General features: G+C 42.2%; 3 protein-coding genes across 9 annotated transcripts in view; 1 reads left to right on the forward strand and 2 right to left on the reverse strand.

The window, feature by feature from the left end:
* The window catches only part of LOC119005887 (tyrosine-protein kinase receptor UFO), a 26297-nt gene extending 18923 nt beyond the window's left edge, over positions 1 to 7374 (forward strand). Inside the window, exons 14-20 of the mRNA XM_037073968.1 lie at positions 579 to 656; positions 1082 to 1174; positions 1712 to 1833; positions 2343 to 2452; positions 2601 to 2760; positions 3124 to 3260; positions 3916 to 7374. Coding sequence (XP_036929863.1) covers positions 579 to 656; positions 1082 to 1174; positions 1712 to 1833; positions 2343 to 2452; positions 2601 to 2760; positions 3124 to 3260; positions 3916 to 4375 — 1160 coding nt within the window. The 3' untranslated portion in view covers positions 4376 to 7374. The remainder of the gene's footprint in view (positions 1 to 578; positions 657 to 1081; positions 1175 to 1711; positions 1834 to 2342; positions 2453 to 2600; positions 2761 to 3123; positions 3261 to 3915) is intronic.
* LOC119005901 (galectin-4-like) lies at positions 6215 to 11048 on the reverse strand. The gene is given in 10 exon segments (XM_037073993.1): positions 6215 to 7801; positions 7803 to 7928; positions 8052 to 8140; positions 8350 to 8379; positions 8464 to 8490; positions 8793 to 8819; positions 9300 to 9413; positions 10007 to 10211; positions 10680 to 10768; positions 10939 to 11048. Coding segments are annotated over 10 exon segments (1029 nt in total). The 5' UTR covers positions 10984 to 11048; the 3' UTR covers positions 6215 to 7524.
* A 1235-nt stretch (positions 11049 to 12283) lies between these two features.
* The window catches only part of ryr1b (ryanodine receptor 1b (skeletal)), a 66978-nt gene continuing 51709 nt past the window's right edge, over positions 12284 to 27552 (reverse strand). For 2 of the 7 annotated variants that reach the window (XM_037125116.1, XM_037125109.1), the window contains exons 82-108: positions 27355 to 27434; positions 27163 to 27239; positions 26612 to 26685; positions 26135 to 26152; positions 23393 to 23473; positions 23063 to 23151; positions 22710 to 22838; positions 22258 to 22362; positions 20644 to 20673; positions 19754 to 19783; positions 19515 to 19596; positions 18111 to 19420; positions 17941 to 18023; positions 17622 to 17823; positions 17366 to 17452; positions 16888 to 17142; positions 16658 to 16788; positions 16494 to 16536; positions 16263 to 16396; positions 16113 to 16173; positions 15880 to 16026; positions 15631 to 15765; positions 15393 to 15549; positions 14828 to 14892; positions 14611 to 14711; positions 14341 to 14392; positions 13967 to 14062 (exon numbers count right to left, since the gene is read on the reverse strand). In XM_037125116.1, coding sequence (XP_036981011.1) covers positions 13967 to 14062; positions 14341 to 14392; positions 14611 to 14711; positions 14828 to 14892; positions 15393 to 15549; positions 15631 to 15765; positions 15880 to 16026; positions 16113 to 16173; positions 16263 to 16396; positions 16494 to 16536; positions 16658 to 16788; positions 16888 to 17142; positions 17366 to 17452; positions 17622 to 17823; positions 17941 to 18023; positions 18111 to 19420; positions 19515 to 19596; positions 19754 to 19783; positions 20644 to 20673; positions 22258 to 22362; positions 22710 to 22838; positions 23063 to 23151; positions 23393 to 23473; positions 26135 to 26152; positions 26612 to 26685; positions 27163 to 27239; positions 27355 to 27434 — 3854 coding nt within the window. Of the gene's footprint in view, positions 14063 to 14340; positions 14393 to 14610; positions 14712 to 14827; positions 14893 to 15392; positions 15550 to 15630; positions 15766 to 15879; positions 16027 to 16112; positions 16174 to 16262; positions 16397 to 16493; positions 16537 to 16657; positions 16789 to 16887; positions 17143 to 17365; positions 17453 to 17621; positions 17824 to 17940; positions 18024 to 18110; positions 19421 to 19514; positions 19597 to 19753; positions 19784 to 20643; positions 20674 to 22257; positions 22363 to 22709; positions 22839 to 23062; positions 23152 to 23392; positions 23474 to 26134; positions 26153 to 26611; positions 26686 to 27162; positions 27240 to 27354; positions 27435 to 27552 lie in introns of all 7 variants that reach the window. The other 5 variants (XM_037125139.1, XM_037125125.1, XM_037125102.1 and 2 more) reach the window with 4 other exon arrangements.

Genomic DNA, 27552 nt, shown 5'->3' on the forward strand with positions numbered 1-27552 from the left:
GGGAAGAAGCGCTGTGACAATAAAAGCCAAGCACTTCCTGAGAGACATTCACATCATGTCAGCGAAATAAAAACCTTTTTAAAAAGTCCCAAAAAGCATCTCAGGAGAAACAGAAAGAGGAAGTTTTAGGCTCCGGCTGCAAAAAGAGACGAGAGATGGGGGAACCGAGAAACCAAGTAGTGGAACCGCCTGACCAGCCTGAGATATTCTGAGATTTAAGGGCCGAAACGTAAATGTAGGACGGCTCTCAGATAAAGATCGACGTCCTTCAGGCCTTTCAACGTCAGTCTGTCACCAAACTAAGGTAACAGAACAGCGAGTGCCAGAGAGCGTAACACTTATATATCAAGGTTGGTACATAGTACATAGTCAGGGCTTATCTGCAGGCACCGAGGGTTTCTTTCCACACTTTATCTCAAGTACTTGCCGTCTGGCAGGAATATGTTTTGACCCTGGGTCCAGTGTAACAGTTCACGATGCTACAACATCGTAATCCTGTGCTCCGCAAAGTCAGGAGACGTTTAACGCTGTCGCGTCGAAACTGGAGTGTTTGACTGTGCTTTCATTTCTGTCTCCAGGAGAGTTTGGCTCTGTGATGGAGGGACTGCTGACTCAGGAGGAGTCGGTTCTCAAAGTCGCCGTCAAGACTATGAAGAGTGAGTAGACAGCAGAAGTACTCGGCAGTCACCACAATGAGTTCCCTTCGTCTTTTCGGGGAACACAGGGCCTTTTTGATAGACTGCCCTCTGGCATCGAAACGAAGCGAGGTCAGAGGGGGTGGGTTTGAGTTTTTGATCCTAAAACAGACGAAGCGATTCAGCTCGTTGAAAACACTGGCAGGAGACGTCGACCCCAAATAAACCGTCACGCCAAAATAAAGACAATTGCATAACAGCTCCACATTTGAGAGGGAAAAAAAATGAATCTTGATGGATAAAGAACAAATGTCTCGTCTGTGTATTAATTCGTAAGCCTGATAAATTCAGGAGCCTCTGAAATAAAAGTGTGTTTCTTCCCCTGGCAACATCTATACGAGCTGTACAAAACCACGTTGTCTCACCGCTGCGTCTCTCCACTCTAGTCGCCATCTGCACTCGCTCAGAGATGGAAGATTTTCTTCGTGAAGCCGCCTGCATGAAGGAGTTTGACCACGCCAACGTCATGCGGCTTCTAGGTGAGTCACGCTTCTCTCACTTGTCCCAGATTGTTGGGTTTCTTTTCCCAAGTGTTGAGGTCGAGAAATGTTTTAGAAGAAAGTAAATGTTCACCCAGAAATGACAATTGCCGGTGGAAAGTTAGTGGAAAAAACAAAACATTTCTTGTGCTTCACAGTAAAACAGCGTTTCTCCTAAACAGGTGAAGTAGACGAGGATTAAATTTAAGTCTCTGGCAGCCACATTGATTTGGGTATTTGCACCTTTTTTTAAGATGAAATCTTCACTGCAGCTGCTAAGAAAGAAGCGTCAGAGTTGAAATTAAGCCCTTCAGCTACTTCAGATGTGAAGGAGAGGACTGAATTCTCGTTGCTTCAACTTATCCTGAAAAAAATGACACTCAAAACATTAAACGGCGTGATAAACATATGAGAAACAAACAACTGAACCTTTTAAAATGCAGCCGTAGCTGATTAGCAAATTCAAGACTGAGCTGCGTTGAGATTCAGAGTGGAGCCGTGTTCATGTCTGATGCTGAGCTGTGGTGTTTTTTGCAGGTGTGTGTCTGCAGACGGTGGAGAGTGAAGGTTACCCCTCCCCTGTTGTCATCCTGCCCTACATGAAACATGGAGACCTGCACAGTTATCTGCTCTACTCCAGGCTGGGCGACTGTCCTGTGGTGCGTCTGATCGTCAGACAGTGGATGTACAGAGTCAGCAACACGTACAAACAGGCACACATTAACGTGCAAACGGCGTTTAACAACTTAATGGGTTCAGGGTGTAGAAGTTCACACAAGTGTCTGTCAGCAAAATCATATCCAAAGGTCAACAAAGACGAAGCGTATTCGTTACAGTCCCCATCCACGCCTCTTTGGCAGCACTCGCACTCTGAGATCATCTTCTGCTGTGTGCAGTTTTACTCGAGAATGGATGAGATGATTTCTTTGGAAACACACGGTCCCCGTTGAGAAACACGACGCCTAATCAAAACAAGATTTCTGCACCATGTTGAAACTTCCCCGAGTTGGGCAAACGTTCAAACACACGGCGGAGGCTGCTGGTATCTGGCTCGGTTCAGGCTGAAGAGTCGAGCTGTAGCGCCCTCTGCTGTGCTGAAGGTTAACGACAGCTCTGGTTGGACGTGTGTGACTGAAATCCCTTCTTCTTTTTTCTGTTTGTCCTGCAGTACCTCCCGTCACAAATGCTGGTGAAGTTCATGACCGACATCGCCCGAGGGATGGAGTACCTCAGCAGCAAGAACTTCATCCACAGAGACCTCGCTGCTCGCAACTGCATGTGAGCACAATCTCCGCTTCCACTTTTTTTTTTTACTCTCTCGGTTCCTGAGATTTGCCTCTGACATGTAGAAGCAGAAGTATAAAGTGTCAAAATAAATACTGACGTACAATTTTACTGCGCTTGGACTTCGGTCTCTCTCCCTCAGGCTGAATGAGAACATGAACGTGTGCGTGGCCGACTTCGGCCTCTCCAAGAAGATCTACAACGGAGACTACTACAGGCAGGGCCGGATCTCAAAGATGCCGGTCAAGTGGATCGCCATCGAAAGCTTGGCTGACCGAGTCTACACCACCAAGAGCGACGTGGTTAGTTCAGAAAGCTTCCAGGTGGTCCAGGAATATTTACTGTCAAAACCTGAGGAATGTGCTGTTTCGGTGACCTCATGGAGAGTTTTGGATGGATTGAAGCTGCAGCGCAACATCTGTGACAGATGTTAGTCAGTAGCAGCTGTTAATATCGCCGCGTGTTCCTACAGTGGAAGCACTAAAGACCACGTCCTGTACATTCCTTAATAATATGTTATTTCCGCAGCTGATGTTTGACCAGTGCAGATTCATGTTTGTGGAAAAGTGCGTAAAACCTGAAGGAATTCAAACCCTTTCCTCTCTCTCTCTCTCTCTCCTCCTCACTCCTTTCCTCTCTCTTTCTTTCTGCTCCGTCTCTGTCAGTGGTCGTTTGGCGTCACCATGTGGGAGATCGCCACGCGGGGTCAGACTCCGTACCCCGGCGTGGAAAACAGTGAGATTTATGATTACTTGAGACAAGGAAACCGTCTCAAACAGCCTCCAGACTGTCTGGACTGCATGTGAGTGTCCACATTCCTCACAAAACACACAGGAATCAGGACTTTTACTTCATGAAGTACCTTTTTCTTCTATGAAGCAGTCAAGTCTAGAAGCTACAAACTGCTTCAGGAGGGGCTCAATCCACAGCGACTTTAAGTGATTAGTTCACACTTAATAGGTCATTAGTTAAAGAACCTTAACTCTAAGTTACTTTATACATTTAATGACATGCAACCAGATCAGCTGGATTCTAATTTCAGAGAATTTTATTCCAAACCTGTGAATTCGGTTCCTGTCATTTCACCGACAGACGTTCACATGTGCGCCTGCCTGAATTTGCACGTAAATAGACTTTAATGTAATTGGAATCCAGCGAAGTTGATGCATATCAGTTCATGTATGAAGCACCACCGAATTACGATACATTCCTGCATTAATTCCTGCTAAATCATCGCGAGTCATGCACGTTTTAATTTGTGTTACCAACTTGGCGAGTTCCTAGAAAATGTTTATATGTTGATTATCGTGAGAAATAATAGGATATAACATTAGAATTACTCACAATAACTGAAGGACCTGCTGATGAAAACAAGCCGTTGAGCTGAGAGGTGCTCTTTTCTAAAATAAATAATAAGGAATCTAAGATAATAATGAACGTTTCTTCCTCCGCTGCAGCTACGCCCTGATGTTCTCCTGCTGGCTACTGAGCCCGAAGGATCGCCCGTCCTTTGAGTCCCTGCGCTGCGAGCTGGAAAAGGCCCTCGAGGATCTGCCGGACCCTCAGGACCCAGATGAGATCCTGTACGTCAACATGGACGAGTCCTCCATGGAGCTGGGGGCCGTCGGTGGCCGCGACCCCATCGGAGGGCCGTCCCCTCTCTGCCTGAAGGGCCTGGACTCTGTGACCACAGTGGAGGTCCACCAGCCGAACCGCTACGTCCTCTGTCCCCAGCACGAGACCAACCGGGCCCTCTCCGACTCCCTGGAGAGCCTGGACATGCCGGTGTCGTCCTCCACAGCCACGCTGCCTCTACAGCCGTCCTGCCACTCCACTCCGAACCCAACCCCGGCTCCCACCCCGACCGTCGAGCTGCTGGAGGACAGGGAAGGGTCCAGAAAAATGCCCTGGCAGTGAAAAAGTTCACTCGGAAAAAATGACAAGACTGGTCGCTGCCGACGTGTGCGAGATCCGGCCTCGTGCTACCGACTGTAAGACACCCGACGTGCCCCATGTTCATTTGCACAATTACACACACACACACACACACACACACACACACAACCGAAGGCATTCCAAGGAAGTGAAGGATTATTTCCTTCGTCGACCGCCTCGCTTCTAGAATGAGCACATTTCCAACCGAGAGTGAAAGTTAATGTGTCGTTTGTGCAGAAAACAGTGAGGCGAACGAGTTCAGAGCACAATGTTGTCGCCCACACACACACACACACACACACACTGCAGCACAATCACAGAAATAGTACCCAGTCGCTTTAGCAATAAAATACCAACCTACCTAAACACAGCAGAGTGATGAAGCTAAAAAAAAGAAAGAAAAGAAAAGAAAAGAAATCAAATGTCTCTGTGAACCAGCTCAGACACTGCCAGACTGAATCTACAACCAAACAAACTCAGGAGCTCGAACTTTACGGGGAGCAAACGCCGACATGGAGGAACCTCACACACCTGAATCCACCTGGATCCACCTGGATCCACCTGGATCCTGCTCCTCTGTAACGCAGAGCAAAAGCAGCTCGAGGATTTGGGGAAGGTTCTATCGATGGAGGTCTTTGAAGGACAATGAACGACTTTTCAGGCCAAAATCTACGACGACGTGGTTGTTTTTTGGTTTTTTTTCCTTCCTTCCAGTCGGTTTTTGACAGAATTTTTGACAGAATAAACACGTAATCGTTCGACAGGTTCACCACAGCAACAACAGCTGAACAATGATCAATTAAAGAGGCAACCAAAACTCCACCGCCGGCTTCAGAGACTTTCACGTGAAGCTGTTTTTGAATGAGAGGCTCCGTCGTGGCTCCTTCCATACCAACACACCTGCGACCTCCCGACTCGTGTCGCTGATTTCTGATAAGCTCTAATCCAAATGTTTTTCAAATTACGAATTTTTAATGTTTGGCCCTCCGAGCTAAATTTAATGATGTTTGTGTTTATTTGCATTTGTGTTTTAAGCCTCAGACGTGGTTTTTATTTCTCACCGGGTCGGGTTGAATTCATCCTGAACTCCAATGAAACAAAAAACAATTTGACTTTACTTTTTCCCACGAAGGTCCTTGACTTGACTTCATGGTTTTCTTTATTTCTTGATACCTATCGAGTCTGTTTTTCATCCGGTTCAAGGAAATTTCGCACGTGACAGTTGGGCGACGTCTTCGCTGAGTTGGTATGGAACGACCCTCACTCTTTAATCATGTAGCGCTCCAACAACTCCTGCGTCTTCTCCAGGAGTTCCACTGAAACGTTTACAGCTCTCTCAAGGAAACGCTTTTCTTACTGAAGTCCTGATTCTTTGTCGTAACTCAGGAAGCTGAGACTTTGCTCGACAGGGACGGAGGTGCTGGTCCAACGAAATAATCAGCGGCGGGCGTACGGACGGAGGGCAGGTACGGACACGATGGCGTTACCTGAGGCAAACGGCGGGATAAGCTCCCTGCCTTTGCTTTTGGCTCAAGCACAGTGTTATTACACATTTTGTGATTTTATTTTTTTTTCCTATGCTGATTTTTGTATTCCTACAACTTTGCACTAATGTTTTGAGTTTTTTTTATATCGATGTTTGTGTTTGTTTATAATTTGTATATCTTTTTTTTTTTGTTTGTTTTTTACACTTTGGGGGACATTGTCAGTCGTCCTGCAGACGTCTCTCATGAAATCACTCCACATGTAACAACATGTATTTACATAAAGGCAGAGAGAGAGAAAAGGCCTGTGAATGCATCCAAGGGCGTTGAACTTTTTTTTTTTTTTCCTGTAAATGAGCAAAGTAAAGACTGGGAAACATGACTAACCTCGTCATCTGACATCATCCTGCCCGCTCTCCTATTCTGGGATATTTGTGTTTCTCGAGGTTTGACGCTGTAAATAGAAAGTCTGTTTCCAGCCGAGTGGAGGAGCAGCAAGTGTGATCGTCCAAACCTCAGCGTCAGCTGCAACTTTGCATCATGCATGCACTTATTTTTATATATATACTGTACATATATATATATATATATATATATATATATATATATATATATAAATTGCTTTAGTTAATAATTCTGTCATTTGAGCGGGCCAATTTCAAAGACACATTCTGGGAGAGTATTTGTTTAAATGAGTTGTATACATCAGAGGTACGACCACATCAAACAGCACACAGTTTATATTTGTAGCATTACTGAGAGTACTTGTTAAGATATGAGTGCAGCATTTCTTACAAAACCTTTGGTACTGTAAACCCAGTGATAGTCTCACATTGTAGCCAGAGCTGTCGATTAATCGATCTGTCGATTAGTTGCCAACTTTTTTTAATATTTGATTCAATCATTTTCCAAAAACAAAAGTCAAACATGTGCTGCTTCCAGCTTCTGAAACATCAGGATTTGTTGCTTTTCTGTGTGTTCGTGACATGAAATGAAGAGTCTCCGGTTTTGGACTGTTAGTTGGACAAAAGAAGCGTTTGGAAGACGTCACGTTGGGCTCTGGGAAACTGTGATTGTGTAGACTAATTGATTGATTGTTAATGAAAATAACTGTTAGCTGAGACTGAAGCTCTGGTCCAATTTGGTCTGTAGGTGTATTTCACCAGTTTGAATGCAGACATTGTGTTTTTGGAACATTTCTGTCTTTAAAAGTGTCTCTGAACAGCAAGAAAAACTGATCTTCCAGCACGTGCCGACAGTCAATTCAGCCTTAAATCTTTCACAATTGAACCCTCAGTGCCTTCGGAGAGCCAGTATTTGTGAGTAGATCTACACACAGTGGACGTGTGTGTGTGGGTTGTGATTCTCTTGTTGTGTTGAACTGGGAGACGACTGCACCGTAACTGCCTTTATATTGTCACTGTCATGTTTTGTAAACAACTTTTTTTATACAGTACCTGCAGTATTTTGTATAAGAAATAAACGTGTTCATCATGATCGAGCGTCAGTATCAACCTCGTACATGTTATTGTTCATGTATTAATTCAGCTGACCAACAATACAGACACAGTGAGATGAAAACGTCATCCGACACAACTGAGGAGCCCGTGGAAAAGCTGAATAATGTGCAGAATAGTGTAGCTGGTCTCAGAAGTGGATGTAGGAAATCTGCACGTCGCCTTCTATCTCCAGCACGTCGATCTCACTGAAGGACTGCAGGCGGTGGAAGAAGTCGAACAGGTGCTGCCCGTTTACGAACACTTTGAACCTCTGGTTTCCACAGCGGATTGACATCTGAGGAGCAGAGGCAGAAAGATCAAGTAGTGTAAAACACAAGCAAAATCACAGAGGGATGGACTTTTTTTTGTAAATTATAAGCACTTACATCGAAGTACTGTCCCTCCATGAACGGGTTGAGGCTGAGCTCTCTCTCCTCCTGACCCCAGTTACCTCCGATCATGCTGTTTCTCACCACCATCCCCTCCCTCACCCTGGGATTCATGTGGAAGGCGATGTCCCGGGACCTGCTCACCATGAAGTTGATGCCCATTCTGCAGCACACAGAAGAAGCAGGAGGCAATTTGAGGTGCGTTCACGTGCTGCAGACTACATGTTTTTATGATACGTGGACGCTGGTCGCTCACACACACACACACACACACACACACACACACCTGTCTGCTCCGTAGGGCACCATGCCTCTGATGATGACGGTTCTCTTGGGAAACATTCCTCCCGGGATCATGTTGGAGTACGGCACCGGCTGAAAACACACAAACCATGAATCACACAACAAAACTAAAACTCTACGGTTGATTACACAGTACATAACTCTTTCATTTTAAAAGTGTGATCCTGTTGGAACTCGTCGTTACGTCACCAAAACAACACGAGGCCTCGCCGAGACTTTTAACGCAGGAAGTGCTCGTCGATCTGCAGCTGCAAAATAAATCTGCAGCACATTTTACTCACGGGGTTGTAGACCGGCTGTCCGCCCATCCCCTGTGAGGAGAAACACAATTTAAATCGGATTACCACAAGTAAGAAAATAGCACGATTTTGAATTGTATCATGATGTTTTCTCACCGGCAGGTTCGATCCCGGGAATCCTCCCTGACAAACACATCGTACAAATCATCAACACCACAGTCGTCTATATATAAGTTTACTGAGGAACAATCACACTTTTATATAAAACTACACATGCATCATATAAAGTGCACATGAATAATAAAATCTGGAATTATGAAATGGTTTCATACCCCCATCCCGCCCCCCATGCCGCCTGGATATCCGCCCTGTGAACATAATTTAACACAATTCAATATGATTTATTATCTATAAAAATACAGAATCTCAACTATATATGAGCTTGAATTTGAGCACTGGTGAAGAGCAGAAAAATAATTATTCACCCCCATGTCACCTCCTGGATATCCACCCTGTTGGAAAGTAGTGAACACAGTTAAAAGTGATTAATTATGTATTTAATGAAAGGAATGACTGCTGTCAGGCCTCATGAGTATACTTACACCCATTCCTCCTCCCATTCCTCCCGGGTATCCTCCCTGGAAGAAGAAGCAAATGTATTCACTCTATTTCCAAAATATTTCCAGGAATATTTAAAGAACGATTCAATGACAGACAGTCAGAAGTAACGTACCCCCATGCCACCTCCTGGATATCCTCCCTGTCACAAAGTAGTGAACATGTTAAATCCTGCACGCTGTTTTGTTGAATTTAACTGACACACACACAGTGAATTATGTTTACTTACTCCCATTCCTCCTCCCATTCCTCCCTGCAAAGACGACACAACAGTATCAAACTAAACATGGTAATAACAGCTGAAATGAGATAATACAGTGGTAATAAAACAACACAGGAAAAGAAACAAAGGCGCTGCAGCTGTTGAGTCTCACCCCGATGACGTTAATCGTCTGGATGGAAACATCTCCTGCGATCTGCATCGCGCGAACTCTCTCCACAGGCATTCGGTGCTCGAAGGTGTGGAAGTCGTTCCCGTTGACTCGGATCTGCAACGAGACATTTTCCAGTGTTAGGCAGAGAGAACTACAGCCAGGCAGGGACTGTACCATTGTTTATCGCACTGTATATATGGAACCGTTCAAGTAGAATGAACATTTCTTGTATTTTTGTTTTTTTGTTTTGTGTATTTTTTTTTTTTTATTTCTCTGCATATTTCTTGGATTTTGAATGGGAGCAGCTGTTGAACAAGCAATGATTCTGATTCTGATAAGCATATCTACTCAAGTGCTATATTTAAATATAATTTGGAAGTATTTGTACTTTACTTGAGTGTTTCCATCTTTACTTTTCTTCTTCCACTCCACTACATTCTTACAAGAACGACTTTTGCGTGCTTTTGACAACACAGGAAGCGACATGCACAATATAAACCAGTATTAAAAGGTTAACATCACACTTTAATGTAGTTGTAATCTGATATAATCATTTATTAGGTGAAGGTGTACAAATACTGAACACTAACAAACCACCTACAGCTGCATTACAATGTGTTATAAACCATTGAAGTGCTTGTGAATGGTAAAGAGGAGGCTTAAAGTCAACATCTGGCAGGTATTTGTGGACTTGTGGTCGTTCTGACCTGGTATCCCTGTGACGTGACCACGATGACCATCTCGAAGGCCTCGCCTTTGCTGAACGGCATGCTGCGAATCTTCTCCTCCGACTCCCAGGATCCATTCTGACAGGTGTTGAAGACCACCTTGTCCCAGCCGTCGAACCGAGGGTTGAAGTGGAGGGCGATGTCGCTGGACTCGGCCTCTCCGCAGAGCAGGTTGACAAAGAACCTGCGGACGAACCGGAGACATTACGTCACGGCGTCCTGCGGTGACTGATGAGGGGGTTAAATGTCAGAACACAAACAGTAAAGGTGGGGCCAACTGTGGAAACCTGAGGACTGTGCAAGAAATATTTCTCAACAAAGGAGCTGAAGATAAGGACGCGTATGCGGAGTGTTGACTCTGTCTGCTAATGGCCTGTAAATGTACCTGTGGAAACGCGGATATGACTATTTTGAAAAGAGGAAGAACTAACGACAAAGAGTTACGAGTCGGCTTTGAAACCTGCTCCACCCAGAGTGAGATTACACAAGGTGTTCCCTCGGTTTGCTCACAAGATCAAAAAATATCCCAGTGAATAAAACTCACAACACAGTTACCTCGAACACACACCAGAGTTTAAGCAGTTAGTGGAAGCTGTTGTTTGAAAGATGAGTTGATTTTACACCCAAACACATTTATGTCTCTCACACTGACCTGGTGATGTCCTCGGGGACGGACCCCTGGATGTAGATGGACACTCCCTCCCTCAGGCCTCCGTAAATGGGCCCCAGATAAGGAATTCTCTGTTTGGGCGACACAGAAACACTCAACCACACTGCACGATGCACGCAAGACACATTTCCAAATGTCACATTATACAGCAAACAAACTCCAACATGAGTAAAAGTCCTGCGAAATACAGACATTTTTCAGCACTGTTGCTTCTTAAATCTTCATCCCTGTCCATACTTACGGGGCCGTAGATTGGCTGATAACCAGGAGGAGCGACAAACGACATGGCGGCAGTCGGTGAGACGGAATCTGGAGAGCTGTGTCACTGTGTCAGGAGCTGATCTCTGCTGGAGGCCTCGTTTTATACAAATGATGGAGGGAGGGGCAGCGCTGGGTACCGAACCCGGGTCGGCAACACCATGTTTACTTTAGAGGGACGAGATGCAAATTCACCTTCGACCCAGCAGAGGAGTGGCACAGTACAACAAAAGACAGTGTGTGCACTGTGTGTGTGTGTGTGTGTGTGTGTGTGTGTGTGTGTGTGTGTGTGTGTGTGTGCTGCATGTGGCAACTGAAGCACCAAAATGTATAACTTTCTCTGCAGTCAGTTTTTCTCTAAATTACATTTCCAAGTACTTCAGTCGCACTCACATACACCAAACCTTCCAGTTTCATCAATAGTCGATTCTGATTTGTGTTTAGGGATGTTCTTGTGTCATTCTTAGCCTCATTTATTCCCCAAAACATGGAGAATTTCATTCATTTCTTTACTCCTTGACGAGATTTGTACGGGGGCGTATAAGTATGATTCATAAATCACCCAACTACCTGAGACAAACACGAGTAATCCTTATCTATAACCCAGATAAGCGTGTATTAAGTCATTTTATAAGTACTCTAACGAGGCCGTATGTTATTCCAACAAATTCTTCACAAAGGAAACCTTCAAGCTGATTGTGTACACACACATACATGCACACAGACATCCAGGCAACAAAGACTGTGATAGTTGTACATGGGTGGCTCCCGATAAGGTTTGAAGCGAAGCGTTGCACTGTTGATATTTGATCAAGATAAAGTTCTGCCAGAGTCTTCCAGAAACTGCAACACAGACGCTAAAGAGGGGGAGTGTTTAATTCAATAAACTATGAAGTCTCTTTCTTATCAAATCTTAAAAAGTGTTATTATTTTTATTAAGTCTGTCAGAACAGGAAAGAAACTGACTTTCTCCCTAAGACGAGTTAAATGATGTAATGTACGCCATGTCAATTCAAACTATTTCTTAAGGTATCGGCATCGTACTAAAATTAATTGATTTAAATGTGCTGCTTCGAATCTGATTCATCGTGTAATCTGCAAAGGAACTAGTTACCAAACTAATGTTATGTTACTATAAATGCAGTGAGGTTAAAAGTATTAGTATTTGCCTCTAACATGTGGTGAAGATACCAGAATACACAGCTGACTGAAACATAAACCAGGAGGAACGTTTGTCTTCACACTTGTCTGAAACTCGTCCTCACAAATACCAGAACGACAACATCGAACACACAAACGTTCACACAGTAAGACGCGTATTCCAGTTCTCCTTAAAATAATCTGTTTATTCTGTATTGAAACACAGGGTTCAGTCAGAGGACACTCAGTCAGGTGCAAAGTAGTGATCTCCATTCAGCTCAGAGTCGTCAGAGTCATCACAATAAATACAAGATGGTGAGTTGGTGAGTTTTTGTAACGTGAGCGAGACAGAACTGTCCGAGATCAACGCATCACACGTGACTTTTTCTGGGTTGAGGAAAAAAATAATAATAAAACTGAAAATGCTGGATTCCTAAAAATATCTATCATAAAATCCTAACTAGCGGAGGAGGGAAAAAAAAAAAAAGAAAAAAAAAAAAAGAAAAAAGCTAATTTGATCTTCTGACTGCAAACTGGGCGTTAAACTTCAGTGCGAGACGGATTCTTTCTCTCCACCGTTCACAAACAGGACACGTTGACTCGTTCGTGTCCGACGAGAGTCGCATGATCGTTTATATTCTTCAAAGCCCTAAAGAAAAATAAATATATGTATCTATGATTTATGTAAAATATGTCTTTTCATCAAAAGGCCTGTAAGCAGCCTAAATATGACTCAGTTATACAGATGACACTTTGGCCAAAATGTATACATTAAATACATTCATTACTTATTTTAATGCACTGACAAAAACTTATTTGTGCATAAAGTGTTGTAAAACAGACTGCTGGCCAGAAATACAGACGGGCTAAAACGGTCGTCTTCTGAAGAGTTGATCTGCATATAAACAATAAATAAATAAACCTTGGCATCCTCCTATACTGTATGTGTGTAAATCATCACTATCTTATATGGCACAGAGACACCAGTGGAGAACCACATACATCCAGGGACGCTTTGTAAGACTTCAGAGTGCAAACTGGGTCTGTCTATACAGCTGTTTCACACTGGCATATGTCACAATACGCAGATGATACTCCGCTAATTATCTTGGCAAAGTCGGTCCGACGAGAGTTTAACATTCGTCATAGTTTGTTTGAAATTTCTACGTCGCGAGAGAGGAAAAAAAAGGAGTGAGAGGCGGCCTAAGGATCTCAGGACACGACTGTGAGTTGCTGAATCATTTTCTTTCAAAAACGCTCTCTCACCGAAAACACCAGAAACCAGAAATGAAACAAACAAATGGCAGTAGCCACATACAAAAAAAAAAAAGAAAAGAAAACAACCCCAACCTTACCAACAATAAAAATAATCTGAAATTAAAGTGTTAAAGCTAAAATTCTCAACCGTCTGATAGCTAAAGCAGTGACATTGCTATAGGCACTATAACGTTTACAGCAGTAGCGACTGAAAGAGCCCGTTGTGTGTAAACACATCGGTATGCAAGGCAATCTACGTATATATCTTACACAAAAAAGGCCATGTAGTGAATTCATAGTGGAATAAAAAAGGCCCCTGGCTTCTTTTTATGCCTCTCTGAAATTATTTGTCTGCTTTTCTCAAATCTATTCCATCGCCGGTCTGCTTCAGGTCGTACAAAGGTGCAGTCAAAGTGTGCATAGCTTCAACAGAAGAGAGAAATGTGCAGACAAAATGACGAAACTAAGACATAAGACGTGTTCAATCTCTAAATTCCTGTCTTCTCCTCTCCTCCCCTCTTCTCTCCTCCCCTCTCCTCTCCTCCCCTCCCCTCCCCTCCCCTCCCCTCCTCTCCTCTCCTCCTCCTTCAAATGCATATTAACGACGTCGGACATTATCCGAGCTGATCCTCATATTGCTTCCTGAAGCAGTCGCCGGCAGGGAAGAAGTCCCAGCATCGCTCCGAGTACATCTTCCACACGTATGACTCCTGAAACAGAGACAGAAACAAGTTACAGCACGAGGTGGAATTGTAAGAAGAAGAAAAAGGGATGATTTTAGATATTTATGAAGACAAAAAGGATCGTTATGCCAAAATTAGACATATTTTCTTATCTGTTTTCTACATGTATTTTACAGCCCCTTTTTCTCTGTTTTCTCTGGACATGTAGCAATTTAAAAAATGTGAGTGTGCCACATTTTATGAGAAGAGAGTCTTTCCAGTAGCGAAAAACCTTTTTAAATATGTACAATTATATGTTTACTGACCTGTCCTGTGTGTTCTGTTTCATCTTTGTTTATGAGATACATCAGGAAGAACCTGAAAGAGAGAAGGGAAACATGGGGTAAGAAAATACATTATTCACAGTTTTCATGAGGACAAGAGGGGTCAAATAATCTATTAAATCCCAAATATTAGTCATAGTCGTCATCAGACATGTTTAATTCTATGATTTAATCATAAAATTAAAGAAGGTTACTCACTTGTTCGACACAGATAGGCATAATATTTACAAAAAATTAAGAGACTGCACTCACATGTAGTTGGCTAAGTTGTGTTCTTCTAACGTGTGCGTCTCGAAGCCATGCGGTGTCGTGTCAAAGTAGTCGCTTCCTATTCCACAGATGAAGCACTTTGTCTGGAGGGAGAATTGACAGGTGAGATTAAACGCATTCCTGCCGTGTAACTGAAGGAGAACTGAAGGTGGATTAAGAAAGGCGACCAGGTAAATCCCACTGAAACTCATTATCTTACCTCCATGTCCTCTCTGACCTGCTCCTGCTGGTCTCTCAGCTCTCCAAAGGCATCGATGATCAAACCTGACAGACAGCGAGACAAACAGAATTTCTTACGAGTCTGAAGATTTGAGTTCTTCTCAACAAAGTTAAAGTTTGCTCAGGGAGCTGAGTGTTCGTTCCCTGTCAGGTTTCAAGCTCAAGACTGCAAACCGTTCGTCACAAAACTTATTTACTCGATTTTTTCTCTAAGTTTCTGACTTCTCATGGGGCTTTACATCAATGAAAACACAGGAAAATTAGGTAACATATTTTCACTATGAGCTATTGATGTTTAACGGCCACTTCCGAAACAGTTTTCATGCATCGATTAAAAATCAGTGCATAGTCTGAGGTTTAAGAATTATGATTGTTATGAATGTGGCAACAATTGATGGGAGCAGTCAAAGCAACAAAAAAGTTAATTTTTGAGCCATTAAAAAAAAAAAAAATGACAATGACATCTGTGACAAAGTCTGTTCACCCATCATGCTCACTCATAGAGCTTCTGTCCAAGAAAATAACCACGACATAATAAACCCTACCCTGGATGATAGCCAGCAGGATGACGATGACGAAGAAGAAGAAGGTGATGTCAAACACGACTCGGTAGAGCTCGTATTCATCTCCGGCTGGGTCTTCAATTTCATCTCCTATGCCACCACCAGCACGTACGCCGACGTACATGTGGAACAGGTAACACTGCGGGAAGGAGACAGCAAAATGATGTTTCACGCAAATCAACCTCTCCTAAATCGTGCTCCACCTCCACCGTCTGCTTACAGTCATCATGTCGTCACACTTCATGTCTGGTTCATCCTCATCCTCACTCATGTTGTAGAACTTGCGGAAGAAGTTGAAGGCCACCACGGTGTACAGGTACACCACTACAGCGAGCAGACCCACTGTCATCATCAGCTGTGAGGAACAGACGGATGTGACATTAGTACAAGGTTCTCCCGTCGCTCTCTGCTGGGAGAACAGGTGTGCAGAAAGCCTCGTGATGCGTCATTACAGTGGAAGTGTGCAGACCTGCTTGCCGTTGTGGGTTACAGAGGACAGGATGGTGCGCAGGGTTTTGACACCCATGGCGATGTCCAGAAGATGACAGGCAAAGAAGAAGTTGTTGTAGTGTCCAAGCAGAGACATTAACATGTACCAAACCAGGTAGAGGAAAGTCTGAAAGATTAAAACAGAGGCTGTCAGTAACACTGTAGTCAAAACAGACTGTCTAAATCATACCAAGAACTGCTGCTTCAACTCACGTTGTCAGTGAAAACAACACCATTCTTCCAGATCTGGTACTTGATGTCAATAGATGTGATCCTGCAAGAAAGAACGGCCAGTTTGTTCTGTGATCTCACGTGCTATAAATTTGAATTGTTTATGCAAAGTGTGTAAAGCACAGCGCATACCAGCTGAACATCGAGGTGTCTGGTTCAGGTTTCTTTTCGTGTGTCATGGCGCTGACGTCCAGAGAAGCCAAGTCCATACCGAGCAGCTCTGCGATCCTCTCTCTGCCATAGATGTCACCGTATTTATCCAGCACCTGGGAATCAGGTGCAGATGCCACGTCACTGTGAGAACACTGACAATGTGCCGACATTTTGACTGGAAGTTTAAAAAAAAAACAAACAACAACTCACCTTTCTTTTTACAAACTTGTCCCAGTAATTGTTCGGGAAAGTTCTGCATTAAAAGAGAAACAAACATTTGCTGCAACAATCAGCCGGATTCAAGCACATTTTGGCAGATTTATTGATAATGAAGAGGTCTGGTGTGTTGTATTGCATCCATGAATCTATCTTACGGAGTGTTGAGCACCAGTCTGTCCCACTGGCCCTTGATGTCGTCGTCTTCAGGCTGCTCAGTGACATAGAGTCCATCAAACTCCAGTTTTCTGGCCAGTTCCTTCTCTCTCTTGAAGATAACCAGAGGGACCTGAAGGGTGCAGAGGGATCGTAAGACAACCAGCATGAAACCTACGAGCAGACACTAAACTGCAGCGTGGTGAAACAAAGCACATTAAACTCCACGTACTTTGAGGCAGTTGTAGCCGATGATGCAGAGAACGGAGATGATGGTGTGGACGATACCAAAGAAAGCCATGGCTGGCTCCATGTAGCCTGTGCTCTCTTCCAAGAAGTAATACAACGGACCTTCTTCCTCATCTTCTCCACCTCCGTCGTCTAACCCGGACCCATCCTCCTCAGCACCAGAGCCTTCAAATAGGCCAGAGCCTTCAAACAGACCAGAGCCTTCGAAATCCTCCTCGCCTGGAGGACTTTCAGATACCTTGAAGGGCCAGACACAAAATTAGTCCTGAAAGTCTTTTGGGTGTGTTTCATTTGTGTGACATTAATGCACTTTTCCAAAAATTATGGTAATATATCTATAAAGACAAAATGCAAAAAATGCTACCTACCAGATTTATTGCCAATGACATTTACAATAATACAGTGGCACAACTCTTGGACTTACACATGTGTCACTGAAATGTAGTTTAAAATGCACAGACCTTGTAGAAGAGCAGGATGAAATTCAGAGCGAAGGAAATGAACAGCGCCAAGAACCGAAGGTTGTAGAAGTTGCGAGAAAGGTAGTTCTGCAAGGAGGTGGAGAAGTGGTGATTAAGATTTGACTACTGCGCAAGCCAAGTACAAAAAGTCCAGCATCCCTCAACAACTGCTTGAGCATTTCAGGCAAACTACATTCATCTCCGACAATGAACCATGAGGTGCTTAACAACGTAACTGTAATAAAGAGCTGCTCACCATGAATTTAACCCTCTGAATCTCCAGCTCATTCCACAGATCAAAGCCCTCCTCGGCAGGTTTCTTTTCTTTCTTTGCCTTGGTCTTCACAGTCATTTCCTCCAGCTCCTCCGGCTCCTCCTCCTTCACCTCGGGTTCTGGCTCTGTCTTCTCCTCCTTCTCTGCCTTCTCTGCCTTCTCTGCTTTCTCTCCATTCTCGGTGCTGGAAAAGTAAACCACAGAAAAAAACATTCTATGAAGACCAAGACTGAGTGCAGTTTGATATCAGCCTGACACGTTATCTTCAGCCAAAAGCTCAGTTTTGATGTTGATGACTTACTCTGCTTTCTCAGTTTCCTGAGGAGCCTCATCTTCTGGTTGAACCTGAGCCTCCTCTCCTTGTCCTCCCCCTGTGGCCTCCAACTGTTGAAATAATAATAATAATCAATAAACTGATTGATGGAGAGTCTACACATTAAACGGCGGCAGACATCATACAGACCACCTCACCAGTTTTCTCTTCAGCAGCGGCGTGCCCTCTGGAGTTGGAGGCTCTTCAGTTGTCGTCTCTCCAAAGTCTCCGAGTCCTCCAGGAGTATTGAAACCAGGCAGGCGTCCACCTTCCCTCTCCTCGCTGTCCTCCTCTTCCTCCTCTCCTCCCGCAGCATCTAATAGGTCAGTCCCTCCATCTGTGTCTTGGACTTCTCTAGCCCCCGGTTCAGGTGGCAGATCCCCGTGAACTTCGTCCTGTGTGGGATCTGGCATACTGGCTAGGATCTCTGTCACTGTCATCTTCTTGGCACTCTCCACCAAGCCTCCACCGAACAGCACCTTCCATATGAGTGTGAAGAAGCCCTTACATATACTGTAAACAAACATCAGGATACCCATCACGACAGTGTAGATGAATGTAGCCAGGCCGATCACCATCTCCTTCACTGTCATTTTTCTTAGTTTGCGGTACCGACGTCGCAGGTTACGGAAGGTGAACATGTTGAAGAAGTCAACCACGCTCTTCAGAAAGTCTGCGAAGGCTGAGGTTGACTCAGGAGTTTCCCCTTCTCCATTACCTTCATCGCCTTCTGCCGACTCTCCTTCTTCTCCCCCACCCTCCTCTTCTTCTTCATCATCTTCTTCTTCTGCACCGTCTCCCTCAGGCTCAGAGATGGACGCAGCGATGTTCATCTCAAAGATGGTGTCCTCGCAGAAGTTCACAAACATCTCCATTTTCTCGCTCTCGCCACCCTCATTGACCACATCAAAGATGAACTGTCGCTTGGACTCTCTGACCTGTGGCATTTCCCACTGGTTGCGATTCGCCTCGCTGATCTCAAAGTAAATACGTTCGATCTTCCTGCTGGCTCCCATGATCTCAATGCGGCCAAGGAAAGGACGGAAGTAGTTGAGGACGCTTTCTGCCTGCTCCAGGAAGTTCTGAAGCCGAGTGTCATGAGGTACGTGCTCTGACAGGTTTGTCAGCAGAACGGCGATGTTGAAACCGATGTCTTTGGCCGGCTCCTGGAAGCGATCAGCAAATTCCTCAAAGTTGATCATCTCATTCTCATCAGCCTCCGAGCAAGACAGAAGGAACTGGATTTCTGAGGGAGAGTATTGCTTCTGGCTGTCCATGGCTTTGGAGAAGTCCTTCTTGGAGATAAGCCCTCGGGGGTCGGTCACATAGTCTCGGAAGGCATCGGATGCCACTATGTCCTTGAGCTTGAGGAACATGTCGAAGAACTTAAGGATCATTTCCACGTTGCTCGAGGACTCCACCAGCATGTCAACCATCTGTCTGGCAATTGTGCCATTCACCACATTGCCTTAGAGCCGAACAAAGTGAGAGAAGATGGAAAACATTGTGAAAGTAAGTAACAGAAAGTGGAGGAAACCACTCGACTAGGATAGAAAAAATACCTTCAAGCAGAGACAGAAGCATCACCACCATGTCCTTCTGCAGATCCAAGAGTTCCTTCAACAGTCCAATTTGACTGGAGTCCTGCAACAAAGCCAAATCAAAGAGAAAACCACAAACAAACAGCAGACAAAACAATATTCTTAATATCTGGACTGGCTGAAAAATTGTTATTTTGATAATGTATCACAATTTAATATATATGCTTCTTTCTGAGAGATAAAACAGAGAGAGATACTACCTCAGAGTACGTTCTACTCCAGAAATGATCCTGGGTTTGCATTTTTGAATAAAGAATGTGCATTTTACACATCACGATTATAACATTTAATGTGATGGAAAGAAAGACAGAACCTGGAAACACAGGTTGGTATGAGAGGAGGAAAGAAAAGGCCTCTGCTAGAAAAGCCCCGCCTTTCCCCTTTATCTGAAAAAGTGGCTGCAGCATGTGATTGGAGCAAGGAAGACATAAACACATCTGCAGACGCTGATCTAAGCAGTCCTGAAGACCTGGACCAGCCGATAACAAGAGCAGCAAATATTTTAGACAGTCTAAAAGTGGTTGTCAGGCTGGTGGAGAAAGGAGCTTCAGGATGAGCAAGCATTAGCCACCTGTGAAATGACAGCGGTACATAAATAGTACCTTCAATATCTCAATGACACAAAAGTACCAAATATGAAAACGTACAGCTAAATGAAAAGAAGCAAAGCAAGATGTTTAAACGCGTCAAAGGAACAACACGTAATATATTTAATGGCTAAAAACATTACATTAAGAGAATGTTAATGTCTCAGAATGCAGCTTAACGGTGACAAATTCTCCATGTAATTCAGTGATAGTTTAATCTTTTCACAGGCAACACGTATTCAAACACTCTCTTAATGTGCTGGTTACACATCATCCCTGCGTTCAGGAGCAATGTCTAACTGACTCGATGGCTTGTTAGAAAAACAACAAAAAGCAATGAGACCAGTGAAGCAAAGGACGAGCATTAATTGATGGAACACGTCACAAAAAGGCGAATGTAAATGATGTGGGTGCGTCATGAATAATACAATGAAGCGTGAGATATATGTAAAAAGAGAATGAAGGACATCTGAGTGAGACGGCAGAGAGACACAGATTCTTACGCCGTTACGTTGTCCAGGATCGGGGTGCATCTAACGAGGTTTAACATGAAAATAAAAATGTTACCCGCAAACATTTTCACATCATTTTCAACTTCATGCCTGGATATCTTTTTACATGTTTTACAAAAATGCTACTTCAGTTACTTAATTATATTGTTTCTGCTAGTTCGCATTCAATTTTAATCATCGGATGAACACTTTTAAAGTTTAGTTTTAATACTTTAGCACAGATCTGCTTGACCAGTACAAAAATACGAGATAGGACATTTTTTGCAGCGCTCATGTAACAATGTTTTCAGTGTAAAATAAAAAGTTTCAATATAAAAATCTAGACATAACTGCTCTCTAAGCGCTGACATGAAAGTTAGTCCAACTGGCTAATTTTAACAAACACTAATAACATTGAAACTGAGAGATATTCAACATACAGAAACAAGAAAATGCATTTTGAACTGCAGCATCAGTAGTAATCAACACTGTCACACAAGATTAGACTGAGTGGGAAGCACTGCAGCTCCTGGTTAGATCAAACAAGTTACAGACTGCAGACACACATTTATCAAAGCACAAGCAAAACTTACGCACCGGTCAGTGTTATAAAACAAATATAAACTTAAATAAATTAGATAAACTGGATTAACTGTATTATATAGAATCAGAGAGAAAATTAAAGAGTAAGAGATGAAGAGTATCTGTTTCATTTCTCAGATTGTTTCTGCCACCTTTACTGAATCCACATTGTTATCAGTGAATCTGGTGAAATGATCGATTAATGCAATTAGAACTGAAACGTCTTCAATACAGCACTTCGACTCAGTTAATGCAGGACAGGATGGAAGTGCACAGAGGACGGATGGTTTTTGATATTTAATATAATGTAAGTATTTTCAAGGACACACACATCTACATCCCCGTGAAGTGTGAGTCGCCTGGAAAAGTTATAAAACCAGTATTTAATAATATTATTAGCCTTTTCTACTGAAGTCGTAACTATGGTTTGTGCAGGTTTCAGGAAGCAAAACACTAGAACCAAACTCTAAATTAAAAGTAAAGAGACTATTTTAATTAAATTCAAACAACTAACACAGCTAATGAATGTGGTAACTAAGACAAAAATACCAAGGTTAGCTGAAAATTCAATTAAATCAGCATTTCCTATAATTGATAAATCAAAGTCTTACTATCAATAATACATTATATACTTTTTATAGGTTTGTATCCAACTAAAACCTACAGCATCATAAATATATGTTGCACAAAATGTAAAAACTCTGTCATATTCAATATAAACCATTAAAGTGTCTGTAAACTCGCTCAGTAAAGAGGCAGAAACAGTCTGACAAAACGTTGACAGGAGGGGAAAACTAGTTGAGACATAGAAACCAATTCATTAGACAAAAGAAAAATCAAATGAATACATACTTTACTCTGCAGGAACCACAAGAGAAACAGTTCACAAAATTAGTAAAGGCGTCAAATATATTCAAATGCACCATAAGGACATAAAATATATAAACGTCGACAAACAAATCATTGGACCATTCCAAGCGCTGAATTTTCTGTTCTTCAGCTAGAAAATGATTTAAAATAAACATTTACTGGGAAGTTTCTTACCTGAGCGAGTTTCATCATCATGTGAGCAAAGACGTGTAGGAAACCCACAACGGCGTCCCACAACCTGCTGTGTGCCAGAGACTGCTGGTTACCAGTACACGGACCCTGACAGACACAAGAGCACAGTAATGGAAATGTTTGCATGTATATAAGTAAATACACATTTAAACATTGTCTTTAATTTCAAAGTTAATGTTCAGAAACATCGGTGGGGACAGAAGTTTATTCTTGAAACATTAAAATGTAACTCGAAATGTAGGTTTTAAAGTGATAATTAATTGGAATTTCTTTATTTTGTTGCCTTTTCTTTTCTGTTGATGACTAAGCTGGAGGGTCAGTACCAGAAACTGGACCCCTGCCCCAGCAGGACCCGTGGAGTCCCCCTGAAATCCTGCTTTGCATCATGAATCAACACGTTCTCTATTCATCATTCATACAAAAAGCTCTCTCACCTGGATGTACTCAGTCAAGCTGTTGAAGACCTGCTTAGCCACGGTCATTGCTTTGGAGAAATTCCTTTTACCAGGCTCATCAATAATGTCTTTTCCTGAGTAGTACCAGTAAAAGTCACTGATTGACTCCTGAATACAGGCAGGAGGAGGAAAAAAAGACATTATGTTACTTTGGAATTCTTAATTACTATAGAACTAGACCAAAATAAATGATAGATCCGTCTTCAGTGAAAGAAATAGAGAAAGAAGAAAGACAAAAAGACAATAAATACATTTATATATCTATATAAATCCATCAGAAAGGAGACAATCTGCGTCAGATCAGAGAACCACTATCAGTAAATCAGACTGACCTGTAGTCGAAGCAGGTAGTCCACTGTGCAGATGATCACGTTGATGGTGGTGGTGCTGCCTGTCTGAGTTCTCAGGTAGTTCTGGAAATCTGAAAAAAATACGTCAATCTCATAAATGGCAATGAAATACTGAGTTGGGTTACTTCTTTTACCATCAGACACTGAATGTCAGTATCTACCTTTCATATTCCAAGCAGCGGGCAAAGCATAAGTACACATACAAGACAGATGCAGGACAGACGGTTCATTGTCTCCAGCGGTACAGTGTGAGGACGCGAGCGTTGCTGGAAGGTCACTTTAAACCATCTGGTGTTTGGTGAAGAGACTCACCGTTATTGTGGCCCTCACAAAGAAGCTGGAGGAAGCGGAAGAGATCACACGTAAATTCATCGTCCGCCATCACTTTCTCATCTGGGCAGAGGAACACAGGACAAGAAAATTAATCCAGTGTAGAAGACGCTTTCAGCCGCCCCAGTTAGGGGAATATATTTAACTGTGCTGTGTTATTCGGTTAGCGTACGCAGTGGTAAACACAAATAAGCATATGGGATTAGGTATGATATAAGAAAACACCAGCGTATTTAACTTTTCTTACTCAAGTCTTTATAAATCTAAGCATTTTCCTCATACTGTCATGCAGGAAATCTGTTATATCACTTAAATTTTTAATTTTTTTTAAATGAAAGAACAAGAAATCATGTTACCAACAAAATCAATTACAAATTATAATCTACTTTTCCTGCAAATGGCAATTGTCATTGCTTTGTATCAATGTATATTAAGTTTTTTACTAAAAGGAACAAGAAGGTTCCTGCAATAAAACAATACACTGGTAATATCTCCATCTTAGTATTCAGATTAGATTTTTAGAATAAAGCATCAACAGTGTTTAATCAAGAATCGACACTGATGAGTGATTGTGAATATCTAACTTTACATGTACTGATACACACTCAACTTTGTAAACAACTCCAGTGCAGTAAAATATTTTAGATTTAGCAGTAAAATATTTTCAATTAACACAAATCTTATGAACAACAATAAAGCACAGAGTGTGTGTGATGATACTGAGATAGATTAGTGTATTTCTATTACACGTATGCATGATTTATGCAAGTGTGAGTGACTGTGTGTAAGTGTGTATACACATTGGACATGGAGAAACAGTAAAACTGTATGTACATCACCTCAGACCACTTCCCTTCTCTCATTAGAATATCTTAGTAAAACCACAGAGACCTTGGAGTCCATTTGTCAGCAGGAAGTGGAGGCTGAAGCTTCCATGCTGGAAAAACCAAAAGCAACTTTTGGTTTTTCCTCCTGTTTACCTCCCCCAAACTTTACCTCTGCCTAGCTCTCCTGTTCTACTCAACACAGCTCAGTCAGGAAACAGATCAAACTCTTCACTTCACAGCACATCACTTTGAAATGGACAGGGAACACACACATAAATGAAGACAGGAAACCAGGGAATGACACACATATACAAATACAACTGACGAAACACTTGTGACACAAATGTAGACGGTGAAACACAGAAACACAGAGATAATTTCACGGCACACGATCATGCAGGACAGATCTACTGAACTCTTCAAACTCCAGCAAGTTATGAGTATGGATGTTTGGGAGAAAACACTCGATACACACTAAAATGCAGAATCAGCTTCTACCTGCTGTTGTCAGGGTGTAAAATAAAGAATAGCAAGTTATCTTCTTACAGCAAATAAGTAACTCTTTCTTATATGTGGGCAGTTTATCAACTACAGTACTAACTATAAAAGTATGTTCTTGATTTAAATATTGCACTTTTCTACATTTTAAATCTCATTCAGTACAAAACACACATTTTATGGTCCTGTGATAGCATGCCATCAGAAACGGTCCTCGTCAAAAATGCACAAGCATGCTCAGACTAAACCGTGACGGTACAGAAACAAAACAATGCAAAACTGTGGAGATGATTGTGGGTGTTTAACAAGGACACAGTCCCGAGGATAATCTCAGTGACTACAGTTAAATAATCCACTGTCCATAGTAAGTAAAGGATCATATAACAGAATCAAGAGGTTACAGGTTACGATTCAGTAATAGTTTTATTACTCATAACACTATCATATTTTGCGTTATTTACATTAAGCATTATGTGATGAATACTGTATTCATATACCAAAGGTAAGTGGAATTAAACTATTTTCTTTAATTTTGTCTGTTTTTTAGTTATGGTATCCAGTCATTTTTTACTTAATGATTTCCTACCTAATGAGACAAAATATTGGGTAAGTCGATGGTATCCTCAGTGCTTTACAGGATCAGCAAACGCTTCACAGTTTTTACTTTAATGTACCCTGCTGACTTGGAAGATTGCCTTGTTGAGGTTTTCAAAACAACAAAACCACAATTGAATGTTGTGACCTGATTTTCCTCAGAAAATCCTGTGACGCTGTCGTGATACGGGAGGATTAAATCAAAATAAGCAGAACGTAGGGGGCATTTTAGGGAATGCAAGGACTTTTGTGCATTTGTTTTTCACAGATGATCCAGCTTTGTGGGTCAACCTTGGACACATTACCATAAAACAGCTATATTTAAATAATGTGAACATGAGATATACAGAGCTTAGAGAGTCCTGACTGCTGCTGCAATTCATTTCAGAGTTTCTAGGACACTGGGTCAGTGTAGTTCTCTATGATCTACATGAGTGGGAGAGGAAGAATTAGGTTACTGCATTTCCTTCCCATCGATCAGTCACAAGTGTGTCAGAGTTACAGTAGATCTGTGGTAAAACACTCAAGGATGGAAATCAAACTTTAAAATCACTTCAAGAGGAAAAACGCAAAGATACACATACCAGTACTGTACAAGTACAGCTACAGCAGCATATGTATGATTGCGCAGGTTTCAGTGAGTTTGAAGTTTCATTTAATTGAGTCCTTGAGTGTGAAATGAAATGCATATTAAATTCACAGCAAAGGGAAAGACTAGTCAGGTCATTAAGAGCTAAAAGAGACAGAGAGGACAGAAAAGAGAGAAAGAGCGAAGGAAAATATAGGAGAGCAAAGTTTCATTTACCGCGTTCTAGCTTCTTATCTGAGAACCACGAGAGCAGCAAATTGACAGTGGGTAGGACATAGGTGTGAGGGGGTAAAGGGTTGAAACGGGCAAAGTAAACAAGATGTAGGAGAGAGAAAGACAAAGAGAGACGCAGTGAGTCCAGAAATCTCATGGCTGTCAGTGAGTGATAAACAGATCATCACCATACATCAACGGTCAAAATGCTGTGACTAATACTGGAGTCATGGCAACAACACAATCCCATGAAAACATACCTGCAACCCGGCATCCACAAACAGGCACACTTAGACACACACGAATGCATAAAAGAACAGACTATATAACAGATTATATAACAAACCAATGCAAAATGAAGTAGGAGAACAAATATGTGTGTGTGTGTGTGTGTGTCTGTGTGTAAATGTAGCAGTGTGTATGACAGTTGGTTCACACACAGTAGTGTGTGTCAGTACAGACGCTGTGGACCATACTCACTGGTGCCTTCCTCTGAAACCATCCCAAGTCCCTCTGCCTTGTTCTGTCTCTCGAAAGCATTCAGGTCCAAAACGCTGTCAACATTAAACACTCAAGTCAGCAGGGAAGAGAACAATTACATCATAAGGATGCAAAATCTAGTTTGCAAATTACAAATACTTGTTTATCAAAGGTATCAAATAAAATACAAAGTACGGATATCAAAGCTTTTCTAATTTTTAAGCTTATTTAATTTAATTTCCTATAAATCCTTCACAATAAATGTCTCCATATATATATATATATATATATATATATATATATATATATATATATATATATATATATCTATTTCAAAGAGTCTATTACAGGTATAAATTGTAAGTAGTGTTTCGAATATACATATAAAAGCTCTCTTGTATTGTGACAAACTCTATCTGATGTTTCTGCTTAGCAAATGAAAGGATGTTCAAAAGTAATTCAAGACATATCTTGAATACATTTGTTTGAAATCTCTGCTGTCAGTCAATCACACAATACAGTCAAAAAAACCATGTAAATGCATCACAGACCTGCAGGTCTGCATCAGAGCCTGAACGCTAAGGAAGAATCCCACATCCTTTTTATCCTTCAGATAGTCCAGCATTCTCTGCACACAGACAGGAAGATTTTCTTGTCAACAGAAATCTACCACAAAGATTGAGATCATACTGTTGAGAAATAAGAACTGTACATAAAACTTGCGCATTGTCTTTTTTAAGTACCTGCTGTACATCACTGTTGCCTCCGTTGAGGATGGAGATTCCCAGTTTGAGTGTGGAAGAAACCATGGCTCCAGGTTCACCTGAAATAAAGCCACACATCGGTGGTTTCCAACAGGTTTGGACCCAACAATGAAATCAAAGTAGAGAAAGATCTTCTCTGTTATCACAAAACATGTATCTACATATCAAGGTCCAAAA

The sequence above is a fragment of the Acanthopagrus latus genome, chromosome 2, assembly GCF_904848185.1.
Source record: "Acanthopagrus latus isolate v.2019 chromosome 2, fAcaLat1.1, whole genome shotgun sequence".
In the NCBI taxonomy this organism is placed as follows: domain Eukaryota; kingdom Metazoa; phylum Chordata; class Actinopteri; order Spariformes; family Sparidae; genus Acanthopagrus; species Acanthopagrus latus.